Raw genomic sequence first — 14438 nt, forward strand, 5'->3', positions numbered from 1 at the left:
TTTGCATTGCCATGCAGAGAATTCAAATTCCAAATAATTAAACCTCTTCTCATGGAAGTAACACAAGAAAAGCACGTGGCAAATGACTTTTATGCCCAGTAGACATGATCCAGTCCTGACTGTTGTATCCTACCACAGCCATAGTGCCCTTGGTCTTGTTTTCAGCTGCAGCCAGGAGCAATTCTGGGTTGACCACACTGGGATTGCACAGGATAATGGTAGTCTGACCCTCTTGATGTATGCGTATGTTCTGCATACGTTTACGTAGGTGGCCAGCAACTCTTGATTTCTTATTCACCCTCTTTTCACCCATGTAAAAAGGATTTCCTGTGTGGGTTGCCAACTTCTGAGATAGTGTTACATAAATAGCACTGTACACCACAGACAGCCCACGTCCTCCTGCCATTCTCTTCCAGTTAATAGCATCACTCAACTGAAATCAATAGGTTTGATCTCCAGCAGAAGTCAGTCTCTGAAGCCCCAGGGAACCACCCCAGCTAAAGACCTTGCCCAGTGATGTGGGCAAGTGGAAGATCCAGGTGCTTGAGAGTAAGTGCTCAAAAAACCTCTCAGGTATAAAAAAGATGATAAAATACACCTAGGCTGAGCGGTCCATGGCACTTCCCTTTCAAGAAGCTGCAAAATGTAGTCATTTACTAGGAAACATGAAAACAAAGCCAGAGAGGTGTAAAAAGGAAAGAATAAAAGAGCTACGCTTTACCCTTGGATGTTATAAATAAGCAGTGCCTTGGAGACCATTAGGGACAGATTTCACACGAGACCCACTTCTCAGCATCAACACCTCCCTGGGAAGGCACTGAAGCCAGGGGAAGGGGCTGCAAGCATTATGGTGAGCTTTGGAGTGACTCCAGTGTGTGGAGGCCAGGCTAGGCAAGTCTGGGAAGGCACACAATGGAGTAAAGAAGGAACAAGGGCTCGAGCTGCCCTGGTGTACATCAGAGCTGGCTTTTTGACGGGTGAAGGGAGTAAATAGCTGGTATTTGGCTAAATAGACAAAGCATTTACCTTCCTGAAAGGAGAAAGGTTTGTGGGAGTGCAGCTCCCCTCTTCCTCTGTGGCATGTGCTGGGGAGAAGGAGCAGGGCTGGGTTTAAACTCATCCCAGGGCACCAGGGGGAAGCCTGTGTCTCATGTAACTTAGAGCAGCCCCTTGGTTATTGAAATCAGTGCTTCTCAGCTATCTTACATCTTCTTTCCTGTGATAGCCAGAGTCTGCTGGCATCTATTCTGCATGCATTTACATAAAACACAGGTATTTGCATAATATGCTATTCACACATGGTCAGTTCTTTCCCCGCAACCCAAGCAATCAGTGCTTTTATACCGTACCCAGTTGTGTCTTGTTTCTCACTTCTCTATGCCTGCTGACCTTTTATTTGCTGGGATGCAGATGTTCTGCATGTGGGTTCCCACTATTCCCAGCAAATTTTCATTTTAGGTCTGTAGCCAGCCCCTGCCACTTCTGCTCCTTTGATGTGCACAGAGTAACATAGGTCTGTACCTGTGTTGTAAGGGATATGGATGCGCTGGTGTCTCTTACCCACAAAGATTGCTGGAGGGGATGAAAGTGCTCGGGGATGTGTGTGGGCACAGGGGGTGAGCACAGGGGAAGGGACACGTGTGTGTGTGTGTTTGTGGTGCTGAGGAAGAAGAGTGGTGGGAGGTGTGATGAGGATGTGGAGGTCACAGCTTGGGTGTGTGGAGGTAGAGTTGGCTCTGATGGGTGCATCTACCTGCAGACCCGGCTCTGGCATCCTCCAACTTGCTGGGAGAAGTCCGGGTGAGGAGGGATGCTGGGGTTGCAGGAGGCACCAGGGTAAGAATAATGATAGCAACTGTGTGTGGATTACAGGACCAAACTAGCCCAGGTCTGAGTAGTTACTGGGCCTTTCTGCCCCATGGATCTGCTGCCTAGGGCATGCAGAGCCCCCAGCCCACCCACAGAACTCTCTTTGACCATCCCTTTCTCCTCACTGAGTGCTCACAGGCCACCTCGGGAAGCTCCTGTCCCACCAGGCAGACATGTATCACACAGCTCTGCATTGCTTTGCAGCTACTAAAAATAATGATTTGCATTAATGTGCAAAAAATCAGATTCTGACCACAACCAAAGCAATTCTGCGCTGATTTTACAGAGTAATTCAGTGAATCTGCTGGGTTTTCACTAGTTTAATGAAAACTGCTGCTCTGCCAGTGCTGATTTATGTTGCATGAGCTGAGGGGTAAGGCTGTTGTGCCCCAGCAGTGCCATCACCCTAATAAACCATCAGCCAGTGCGGGATGGGGTCCTCTCCCTGCTGCCAATCCCCCCTAGGACCATTTCTGCTGGCAGAGCCACCACGAGGGCTGAGGGTGACATGTCCTCCCTTTGTGTTTCCCAAGCTGATGACTGCCGCTTGCTGTGCAGGCTCCCCAAGGTGAAGTGCTTGCGGAATGGACGGCGAGAAGGTAAGAGCTGTCTGCCCACCGCCCAGCTGGGAAACACAGTTCTCAGGAGGTGGGAAGGGGATGGAGCCATGAGGGACCTCCATGGAATGGGCGACAAGGGTGGTTAGTGGCTCCTGCAATATGTGGGGGGCTGATAAAAGGAAATGTGATAAAGGGCTGGGATTTGAAATGAATCCCCCCCTCCCTCTTTCACTGGAAAAGATGGGATATGAAGATATCCAGTGGGGCTCAGCTGTAGCTTATTAGCCAGAAAATTAAAACAGGCAAAACAAAGCCCCGGGTTTTATGCTTAAAGATGTTTGCTCTGATGAAGGAGACGAGATCTGCTCCTGCTGCTTCTGTGGCTTTTTTTGTTGGGTTTTGGTTGTTGGGTTTTGGTTGTTTTTTTTAATAACTAATTATATTTGAAAGATTAAGAAGGGCTCTATGGAGGATGAATGCGTGTCCTGCTGGGCTGCTGCTGGCAACCTTGTGAGATGTTTTCCAGCTGTCCATAGTCTGAATGGGTGTTTTCAAGTCCTGCTTTGAGGCATTAGGAAAACAAAATGAAACCAAAGTCAAAGAAGCTTTTCCATGCTGAAAATCAAAGGTGGGAGCCCAGGTGTGTGTTGGGTTGGGGAGACTGAGGAGCAGGAAGGGTTTGTCCCTGGATTCTCTCTGCAGAAGGTTTCAGCTCTGCACATCTGGGATCATAGTGGCATCACCTTCAATGTAAGAAATATACCTGCTTTGGCAGGAGGGTAAGAGAAGTCCCCATAGACCTGCACCTCCTTCTCACCTTTCTCTCCTGTGTTTTGAGTAGCCCAACCTGGAGGGCTTATCTCACTTAATACATGACTAAAGCTGTACCCCTTGGCACCTGCCAGGATCTGGGGAGGGTTGAGGTGGGTGCAACAGACCATGCCTACCCACAACATCTTAGAAGTTGCATTGAGAGATGTGGGACATCCAGGCTTTGTTCTCCTGTCCTTCTCCCTCCTGCTCGGGGGATGTTCCTTGACCCTTTTCCTCTAGGGAACTTTAATATGAAAGTCAGCAACCTCCTTCTACATAGACCTGATGTGTGGCTGCTCCCTGAAACTCTTCTGTCTCTCTGTATCTATCCCTGTCTCCCCTTGTATTGCCACTGTTGTCTTCCATCAAGAAGGTCTGCTTCCCTTGAGCAACATGCATGTCCTTTTGTTTCCCAATGGACCATCTCCTTTCTTAGGTTGCGGTTCACTTGAGCACTGTCAGCAAGCAGCAGGAGTGTTGGAAAGCCAGTTGATTCCTGTATAAATAGGAACAGAGCATCTCTAAGAGCAGTGATCTTGCCAAAGAGTCTCCTGTGAAACCCATGTATGCAGCTGTTTTCCATGACCTCCCTTGGTTCATTTCTCTCTCTCTCACACACACAGCAATCCAAAGGACTCCAAATTCACCGTTAGGGCCCTGATGAGACAAGCAGACTCTCAGCACCTTGAGAGGCAACCCTCTTCCTTGGTGGAAAATGTGTTCCCTTTGAGCTGTACATCATCAGTGTCCCCAGGGTGGAAGAGAGATCTGGAGGTCACTGAGACACTGAGAGGGGTGCAGTAGGGAAAAGCCTAATTCTGGTATGAGGTGATCCCACCCTTGACTCCCTTGGCCCATTCCCCACAGACTTACATCTATGTTGGATTTATTATCTGCATGGGGTTATTGAAAGCATTTTGGGTCATGTTTTGCCACAGAAGTGACAGCAGAAATAATTGTGCAAATTAAGGATGGGTGTAAATGCCATAAATCATTATGGTGAACCCTTGGTGGAGCCCTTTGTTTTCTTCGGTGACCTTGAGAAATGGTTGGCATGCCTTGCAGTGCCGGGAAGGAGGCAATGAACCTAAGCCATATTTTATCCGAATGGGATTTAGATGGGTCAAAACCCAGGAGATGAGTGAGTGCAGGAGACCGTGCTGGAGGCACCCAGGGATGTTGCCCAGGTAGCTGGTGGCAGCTGACATAGTGTGTTCCTGAACAGGTCTGATCCGATCCCGAATCCGAGGGGCAGATGTGGCACAAGCAGGAGTCCTGACCTTCCTCGACAGTCACTGTGAGGTGAATAAGGACTGGCTGCTCCCTCTGCTGCAGAGGATCAAAGAGGTGAGTGATCCTGAGAGACCAGGGCCGCCCTCAGGGGATGCATCACTGATGTCCACCTCTTCTTCCCTCTTAATGGGCATGACCGCCCAACCATAAACCAACTGCATGTAGGCATCTGAGTAAGGAAACAATGAGCTTTTAAGGTGCAAAGTAGCTTTTTCTGGTCTTCCTACACCCAGCACCCATGTGAGACCATATCCGCAGCAGGGACAGTTGGCAGGACAAGGTGCAGTAGGTCTGTAACCAGCAGGCACATGTTGAGTGGTGAAAGGGGAATACATGGGCAGTGCTCCAGCAGCGTTTTTAATTAGGCTCATGTAAAATGCTCAGTGCTGATGATTTAAGGGAGTGATGGCTCCTTGAATAGGGGCTGAATTTAATTTCATGCAAATTAAACACTAATAAATTGATTTAATAGGATTTAAATCCTGATGATTTCAGAGCAGACAATGACATTCGCCTTTCGCCGCTGGCGACTCTCTCCCCAGATCTGTGCATGGAGGCCCTGGGTGCCTTATCACTTGAGTCAGAGGGAGCTCTGTGCTGATGACCTGCCGGCATGGTGCAGGGGACGAAGTCTTTAGCTCCAGCATGGACACATGCTCCTTTGCCTTTGCTGTGCCTTGTTCCTCCACCCTTGCTACATCTCTGGCTCCAGATTGCTAGTATTTATTACTTGGTAATTTTGGCACTGCTGAATTATGTTGATATCAGGTCAACCGAGGAGCAAGAGGAAGCCAAGGCAGTGGGTAATGGTAAACTGCAGGTAAAGAGCAGGTAAACCTGCTCAGCTGATGTTCACGGTGCCCTTCATCCAAGGTGTCTGCTTTTCACACCTCCATACGTGATAGCCACGCTGACTGGGTTGTGCATCCCCTGTGTGCAGCTGCGATGGGACAGGGGGAAGTGGGACACAGCACTAACTCAGGTCCCTCTGCAGTGGTTGAGGGCAGTTGGTACTTCTCATGCTCATAGTGCAGCCAGAGCTGGAGAGGTCCCAACCTTGGTTTGCAGGCTGGGCCACAGTGTTGCTGATAGATGGTGATATAGTGAAAATGGCCCTTTCACATTATTGATTGCAGCTCCAGTGGCATTAGGAGAACATGTGCTATGATACCTCACTCCAGCCTTGTAACTGGCCTGCCTCAAGGTGGGATGCACCAGTAAACTTCACTGCATCAGCTGTTCTTCTGTGCTTTTCTAAGGCAGGCTTCTCTCATTCTCTGCTGAAGCCTTGCTGTATGTCAGTGAGGAATATCCAGAGCAATTCTCTCTTTCTCAGGCAGAGCTTTTGATGTGTTTTGGCAGAAGGGCAGTGGTGTCAGCAGGAAGGGGACAGGCAGACCTGCTTTCATGACAGGCAGCTCCAGCACTGTGCCCCTCATTCAGTGTCCATGGGGTAGGTGAATGTGGATGCCATGTGCAGAATCACCATAGGAATTTCACTGCATCATGGTCTGTATAGCATCCAAGGCATGCGTCACCTCCATGAATTTCTTATTTGCTCTTCTGGGTTTAATCTCTGTCTGGAAGCAAGGCAGTCTGTAAGCTTGCACTGCTGCTCATGCCAACTTCACCCTGCCCAGTGTCTTGCAGCCTCAGGCAGCAAGGGAGGCTAACTATGAAGAGCGTCGAGGGACTTGCAAAGCAAGTGGGCTCCTGCTTGCTTGCTTTTTAAGTGCTTGCAAAAGCTGGAGGATAAGGGCAGAGTCGTTTTCCTTCTTCCCAGGCCCACCATACCCACCTCTTCCATCAGGGTTAAAACATTGATCAATGAAGTGTATGAAATGTTACTGCTGCCACCTTCAGGCTGTGCTAAAGAGATGGCTTTCCTGTCCGACTGCTGCCGTGAGCATCCGCTGCCTAGAAAGAGCATTTTCTTACTGAGTTACTCCTGGGAACAGTCTGCTTTGAGCTAATGTGATTTAAGTTTCAAGCAAAGGAGCAGTGAGTGCCTCGAAGCACACCCAACACTTTCACCAGCACCATGAGCATCACTTCTCTTTCATTTGCACAGCCAGAGCAGCTATTCCTGCAGCTTTCCATGGTGGAAAACCCCAGAGGCTGTGTGTGCCACCATGCACCCGTGTGAAGGTGCCCCTCAAGCCCCATGCTGAACTTTCCCACCAGCCAGTGGCATCCCCCCTGTCTGATGCTCACTTTTTGGGTTTAGGCAGCACATGCCAAGCTTATGGATTTGGAGACAAGCAGGACTAGAAAGGGTAAGACAAGTGATGGCATGTGGGGGAAGAGAGGGCATCTCAGACCCATGTCTTGGAATGTGCATGCTCCAGGGAGCAGCAGTGACACAGTGGGTGTTTTGCCCCAGTGTGTTTGCAAGTGTATGATAGTGAGTGCATGGGCACAAGCTCTTGTTTTTACTTAAGCAACAAATAAAGCCATTAACGGTGCATTTCCACTGAATAACCCTTCAGAAAATGTAATTATGCAGCCCAAGGTGTTTTTGCAATATGACTCAAGGAGCTCGTCCCAAAACAGGATTTACCAATGGAAAAAGGATAAACCAGTGGATGAATCCCCACTTCCAGGTCAAGCACACCAAACATTCCCCTACGGCAGGTGAGAGGCAGCCTGACCCTAATGCTTTCCCTAAATGCTTTCACTTTCCCTAATGCTTCTATGGGACCAGAGAAGCAACCGTGGCCCTTTCTGTTGTCCATTACGAGGTCATGATATAGAGGTTGGGAGGCACACCGGAGTCAAGGTTCTTTTCCAAGGTTGAAATATATCTGTTGTCTTCAGGATCACTTTCAGAGTTTTATCCTGTTCATTTAGTTCCATGATTTGATTTGTTTGAGAAGTGTATTGGAAAAGTGAATTCTCAGAGTTTCATGGGAAAGAGGATTGAAGATCTGGGTGTTGATAATAGTAACATGCCCTGGCATGGCAGGGTATAAAAAGGTCTATAAGGGTGAAGCTGCCTATAATGAGATCTGGTGCTCAACCCAAAATAAATCATAGCAACAGTGCTGTGCTCTTGAGCATGCTGGGCTTCTCTTTACAGGGTCACAGAGACCTTCATGGAAGCTGAGTAAGCATAAATGTGTTCAGGATGTGGCAGGGAAAGTGAGGCAGGGGAAGGTTGCACTGCTGAAGGCTAGCATTTTGTAGTAATGCTGTCAGCTGAGGTGTAAAGAGGATTTTCTTTCATGAAGGTGTGCCATGCAATACACAGGAATGGAAGATGCTTGAGGGACCAGTTTTAAATGAGTAGGTAGGAACTTATCCATGCAGTATTCAGCGCGCAAAGCAGATGCTTTGCTTAAAACCTTTCCCTTTCCCTCAGGCAACTAAAGGATGCTTGGCTATACTGGGGGGGGGACGGACGGGACGGGACGGGACACGACACTGTGCAGCAGCTATGGCGGGTTTGAAAGGCTCATTGCACTTGGGCATGAGTTGAGTTTCCCCATGCAGGATGTAGGTACAGCAGACGTTTGATGTTTGACTTGCAGAAAGTCGTGTTGAGACCTTCAAGTTAACAAACATGAGTTTGGTTTTGGAAATACCAACTGTTTGTCATGTTTATTTGGAAAACCTGAGCTCTAGCCCAGCTCCCAGCTCATAGCCTTCGGTTGCTTCTTCCTACAGTTGCAGCTGAATACTTCCTTATTAGGACAAATTTCTAAAACAAAGTGTTTTCTGAGGGAGAGAGCAAGCCTGTGGTGCTCAGATGCTTTCCTTTGCATGGCTGTGAAAAACAATTTGATCTGGCAAGGGTGAAAGCTTGAAGTATGAGCTATAATTGGAGTTCGGGGTTTTTGAAAGGAAAAAGGGAGATAAGAGACCAGTGAAAGCTGTCAGAGTCTCTTCCTCCTGTAGATCTTTTTGTTCATAACTGTTTGTATAATCTCTTTGCCCATAACAAGATGTTCATTAAATCACCACCAACTCTTTTAAATAATTCAGGTCTTTCTTTTTTAACCCTTTCACACCACTGGCAAAACTCTATCTGTATCCCCACAGTTTGTACATTTAAAAAATAGCTGTACTTGAGATGCTTGCCTGCCTATGGTTTTCCTCCGTTGGTTCCGCTGCTTGTTTGTCGCCTGACTTCTGAAATCCAATAAAACGTATTTAAGGGAGGCAAAAGGGGAAGACATTGCTGAATTTGCAGAAGATAGATGGAGCTTTGTATCCAGCTGAGTTGGGCTCCAAGTGCATGCACAGCCTGCACAGGGAGAGGCTGTGGGTGAAGCCAAAGTCAATGAGAGATGCTGTCCCAGAAGGGACAGTGCCTGCCTTCCCAGCGTCTCTTGCCATCACGCCCCTGGTTCCCAGCAACACCTCTACCTCTTGGTGCTGCTGCCATTAATTCCTTGGTTGAATGGGTATGATGGCTGAGGAAGAGGAGTTAGTGACATGCACGTGGCCCTGATAAACCAGAATAACACCAACGTTTCCAGCCACCTGGTGTCCCCAGGAGTTTAGAGAACCCATGGACCAATTTGAGTGGTCTGATCTGAAGTCATGGGTCATCTTCTGCTTTCCAGGATCCCACCCGAGTGGTCAGCCCTGTTATTGACATCATCAACTTGGACACTTTTGCCTACGTGGCAGCTTCCTCGGACCTCAGAGGAGGTAAGTCCAAGCCATGTGAATGGATGTCCTGCAGGCAGACCCTGTAGGCGTCCATGCCATGGTGTGACCATGCTGGTGGCTCTGCACTGCACGGCTACCTCTTGCTATCTAGTGAAAAGCACATTAGCACTCCTCAGTGCTCCCCGCCGGCTGTTTTTGGGCTATTTTAGAGACAGGTAAGGAATGGTCTTTGCTACAGTGGGTAAGGCGGTCAAGCAGGAAACAAGGGTCATCTAGAAGTCACCCTTGGCAGCACTGAAAGGCGGGCTGCTGTCAGGAGGAGATGGGCGATGTCTAGGCAACAAATGGAGGATGCAACTTTAGTGCTTATTAGTATGCCTGTGCTATTTGTAGCACACAATAGCCATCAGAGCGTGTATCTGTGTGCACAAGGGAACAAAGTGAGGTTTCAGCAGCGGCTTTAATTCTGACTTTTCCTGCCTTTGGAGTGCTTGACTTTGCAATTGTAATGCAATATGTTGTTTCTGGTTCATATGCAGTAGTAAAATATATTAGTCATTGGACTCTTCTCCCAAGAGCTGCATCTCCATGGCTTAAGTAATTTGAAAGCGGGGAAAACACTCCATCAAACATGGCTTCTGCAGCCTGCATTGCTTCCTAATTCATGCCCATTTCTAATTTCCCCATGGTACTTCTTTACTGTGGTTTTAGGTTTTGACTGGAGTCTGCATTTCAAATGGGAGCAGCTTTCCCCAGAGCAGAAAGCCAAACGACTTGATCCCACCGAGCCCATTAAGTAAGTCAAGAGGGGGAAGGAGGCACCTGGGACAGGAACAGGCATCTCATCTGACACCTTATGTCTGTCACCATGTACTGTGATACTCCTTCCAAGACAGCTCTGAACTTCTAATACCTATAATGAGTCCCTGGCTAGCTTGGGTATTGCAGTAGAGCTTCACCTCCCAAAACTGGAGCCAGAGGGTGCTACAAAGGTAGAAGGAGTCTGCTTATGGTTTGCTGAATATGATTAGGGAAAAGCCCAGTGCTCTACACTCCTGCTTCTCTCAGCTCAACCATCACTTAAAAACAAGGCAGTATCCTCACCCCACTTGATACAAATGTGAATGTCTAGTCCAGCACTGCTTCTCCTTAGGATGCTGCTGTTAACAGGAGCTGTCGCTAGCTTCCCAAAGGCTCTTCCTGCGGTCCTGGTTGTCCTGCCATGTAGGGCACTGTGTAGTCTAGCCTGGGTGCAGCAATCGCCCCAGCTCCTCCCAAGCCTATGCTAAGGCATCCACACTGTCTGCTAACATGGAAGGACTTGTGCTGAATGGCAAGTCTCAGGACATCTTCTGGATCTGCCCTCCCCTCCTCCACGGACCTTCTCTGTGCAGTTTTCTTGGCTAATTCAAAGAATGAAAAATAACCCTGTTTTGAAATAAAGATCACACAGCCAGTGATGGCTTTTAAAAAGCCCTTCTGAACTGGCTCTGCCTTCCCCTCTCCAGTGGAATGGTGCTCTTAATAGGCTGGCTCCAGGCAAAAAAGCCCGTTTGAGTGAGTAACCCCCCTGAGCGCTAAGTGCATTTGTGATGCTGAAGCCTACAATCAGGGCTGTGAACTTGGGGCTTGTAGGAGTTGTGCTGACGGGTGCATTAGCCAGTCATTAAGTGCCAGGCAACTTATGATTGACAGCAAGGCAGCTGAAAGAAAGGCTCAGATGCTTTTCAAGGGGTGTTGTCCTTGTTTGGTGAGAAGGAGGTGCCTGGGTAACGTCCCAGTGGTGGAAGTGGAAGGATGCTTCTGTGCATTCAGGTGCTGCACCAGTGTTTCAGTGTGTGTCCCCTCTTCCTTATGTATTCTGCAGGACTCCCATCATTGCTGGGGGGCTGTTTGTGATTGACAAAGCCTATTTCAACCACCTGGGGAAGTACGACAGTGCCATGGACATCTGGGGTGGGGAGAACTTCGGTGAGTCACTTTTCTTCCTCATATGCCTTGCAGTGTTGGCTTCTCTTCCTAAGCCATGCCAGCTGGATACAAAGTCATTTTGGACTTTGCCTTGAATGCTCTGCATGGTTTCTCTCTCTTACATTCATAAGTTATGATACCAGATGAGTAAGGGACCCATGAGTGATGAGAAGTGAGCAGTTGTTTGTACTTTCTGCTTTCCACGCTGCTTTGATTTTTCTATGTGTAAATCACAGAGTTTTCAGCTTTGGTATTACCAACAGATGAGAACACCAAATTCACCCTTCTATTCCTTTCTGATCTTATTTTTCTCATTAATAAAGCAAAGACGTGTCTTATTCCATTGTCTGACGACAGCATTTGGAAACTATGAACTGAGACATCAGTGCCTCCCTGAATTTGCAGAGTGCCTGCAACAGAAGCTCCATTGGCATGCTGCAAGCAAAGTAACGTGGCTATTTTTCCATTCCTGTATCACTAGATGGCTGAGCACTGCCAGGCTCTCCTTCACGCTATCACTTTCCTGCATGAAAACAAAAAGGTTAAGAGCTGGATAAACTCAGTCTCCTCTGCCCATTGTCACAGGCCAAGATGGGCATTAAGAAATCTCCTGCATGCAAACTTGAAAGGGCACATGAAAGAGGTAACAAGCCTGTCCCTTGTCCCCCATGTCAAGCAGAGCTGGATCAGGCGGGGCTGTTCTCTCTTTGAAGTCCTAGCGATGCTGCAGGTCAGAGCAATAGACTGTATCCATGAAAGAAGGGGGAGGCACTTTATGTCAGGGAGACAGATTAGAACCTGGTTTTAATAGCTCACACCTCTGGGGAGTATGGCTAGCAAGGAGGGAAGGATCTTGTGTCTTAACACACACAGCGATGCTGTCAGTCATCCAAGGGAACAGATGCTGCCGCCTTGCAGTAACCCATCCGCTGCCTGGCACTGTTGTTTCCTTCACATGCCTTTTCCCTCTAGCATATTTTATTTATTCATATCTCGTTATGCAGTAGGATCTTGTTCCTTCGTGCTTTCTCTCTGTGGGTGGGTGTCTTGCCACTGCACTGACTCAAAGCATCTGCTCCTCCGAGTGGGGTAGCTCAGAGCAAAACTAGGAGTGGAGCGCTGGATCAGTGGCCCAAAAAAAGCATTCAAGAAGAGAACTGTATAGGAGGAAAGGGACTGCTGCACAGTGCCTGACCCGCTGTCCATGTCTGCTCATCATTCATCTCTGGCAGCAGCCAGCCCAGGCTGCTCCTGGGAGATGAACAGTGACAGGGCAGCCTGCCCTCCAGGGAAGCTCCATCCAGGCAGCTTGTTTGATGCCCTATATCAGCAGGCATTGTGCCCCTTGCTTGTGGTTATAGCCCATCCTATGTAGTGTGATGTTTGCCTTACTGGTGCTACGCCCAGGGAGGCTGGTCCTCACCAAACATGTACTGGCTGTCTCAGGATGGTGTGACAAAGGGAAGCTAGGCAGGTTAACACTGCAACAAAGAAGTGCAGGACTGCATAGCAGCAGGGCAGATCCCATCCTGCCCATCGTCCTGAGAGCAGAAGTGTGCCCTGCTCAAAGCTGATGCCCATGGAGGGCAGCGTGTCTCCTCTCTCCTTAGAACACAGGCAAGGGCAACTGGGATCCTGCTGGCCCTGATCAGTCCTGGGTTGGTGACAGACAGCAGAGCTGACCCAGCAGCAGCTTGTTTTGGGGGCACTTATAGTGAGCCCTGCTTTTTCTGGTAGCTTAGTCTTGAGGGGATGCAGGACTCTGGTTAGGGGAGCATTCCTGTTGCCTTTGGTATTATTGACTAGAGGGGTTGGAGGGGGTTGGAGCTAGAGGGGGTTGGAGTCTTCAGGCAAAACAAAAGCAAGTGTGTTTGGGTTAGGAGGAGGACATTGTAGGTGTTTTAGTCCTTAAATTTACTTAATTCCCTGTAGACAAGTTGATGAGTAATGGCAGAAGGACTTGCAGAGCAGAAAGAAGTGCTAAAGGTATTTTGCCAAGCTAAGGCCAAGCCTGGTGCATACTGCTCGCATCTCTCCTTGGGGCTGCTCAGAGCTGCCACCCGCACTGGGGATATCTCTTGAGGGTCAGGTGAAGCACACTTGGTTCCTGCTCCCCTACCTTCAGTGGTGCCTCAGTTTACCTCTTCTCAAGGCATTTAGCTCTTGGCTGCCTGTCTGGAGACCTTGTCTTTTAGCTGTCACAGATGGTTCCATGGGTCATCCCTACCTGCCAAAACCTGTGCTTTAATTGCTTCTTCTAGAACTGGAACAGGGACTGCAGGGTACAAACATGTCCGAAGCAGAGAGCTCAGACTCCTCACCATCTCCTGCCTCCCCAGCACTGTGCTCTCATTCCGGTTCACAGTGCACAGAGATCACCTTAGCCCACCTTTTCAGTAGGCTTTAAATTCAAAGCAGGCAAGGGACTGAATGGAACAAGTCTTTCCCTTGTAGTGCGTCAGGCTGAGCAGGAGGACCAGAGGAGGGGAAGGCACATCGCAGCAGCCACTTCCTGCTTCACAGCTGCTCTGCTCATTGTCCCCTTTTATCGGGTACCCTTCTGCTTTACAGAGCAGCAGTGCCGGTGTGGACAGCGCTGTGACACACAGGCAGACGACAGCAGCATCCACGTGCGAGGGGATCCGAGCAGAGCAGCTTAGAGCAGCTGCCTCCTGCTGTAATCTCATTTCCCTGCAGCTGTGATTAAGGTTGCTCCCAATATAGCACCAGGACATGGCACAAGGGCACGTTTTATTGGCCTGTTAATACCCAGCACTGGGGAAAGTGATGAGGCTCCAGCTGCTGTTGCGACTCTTGCCTGTAAACACAGTGGTAAAGGGGAAGAAATACTTCTCCCTGCTGTGCTTTCCCACCACAGCCTTTGCTGGACCCTTCTGCCAGAGCCAGCTGTTGGGGATGGGCTCAAGCCTTGAATCTGGGACCTGTACATCAAAGCCATGCCATCCTCCTGCTTCCATCAGCTAAGGAGCAGGTGGGTGTGCTGGGAGAAGGGATGTGAATGACATGAACCTGTCTCCTGCTCTCAGCAGTGTGCACCTTGTGGTAGAGCCATGTGCGCTGAGGGGGCTCTGGAGGTGCAGGCTACAACTCTCCTTTGTTCCCTGAAGCTGTGAGTCGGTTTTGGAGGGATGGCAGCTTTGGGGGCTGGCAGTGCCTGTGTTGGAGGAGCAGAAGCGCTGTGCTGTCTGTGCTGCACAAATGGCATTCCCACCACAAGCATTTGTCTTGCTAGCATCCGACCTGGGAACAAGCCATCCTTGTGTTGGCATATGTGAGGGGACAGCTGAGAGCACA

General features: G+C 49.0%; 1 protein-coding gene across 1 annotated transcript in view; it reads left to right on the top strand.

Annotated features, from left to right (window-relative positions):
• GALNT14 (polypeptide N-acetylgalactosaminyltransferase 14) overlaps positions 1–14438 on the top strand; it is a 93506-nt gene that overhangs the window by 64216 nt on the left and 14852 nt on the right. The window contains exons 5-9 of the mRNA XM_061350523.1: positions 2403–2468; positions 4468–4589; positions 9104–9191; positions 9864–9948; positions 11020–11123. Of these exons, the coding sequence (XP_061206507.1) occupies positions 2403–2468; positions 4468–4589; positions 9104–9191; positions 9864–9948; positions 11020–11123 (465 nt within the window). The remainder of the gene's footprint in view (positions 1–2402; positions 2469–4467; positions 4590–9103; positions 9192–9863; positions 9949–11019; positions 11124–14438) is intronic.

Source organism: Neopsephotus bourkii, unplaced genomic scaffold (assembly GCF_033783945.1).
Source record: "Neopsephotus bourkii isolate Nb327-2 ecotype Australia unplaced genomic scaffold, CSIRO-AGI_Nbou_v1 NB_518, whole genome shotgun sequence".
NCBI lineage: Eukaryota > Metazoa > Chordata > Aves > Psittaciformes > Psittacidae > Neopsephotus > Neopsephotus bourkii.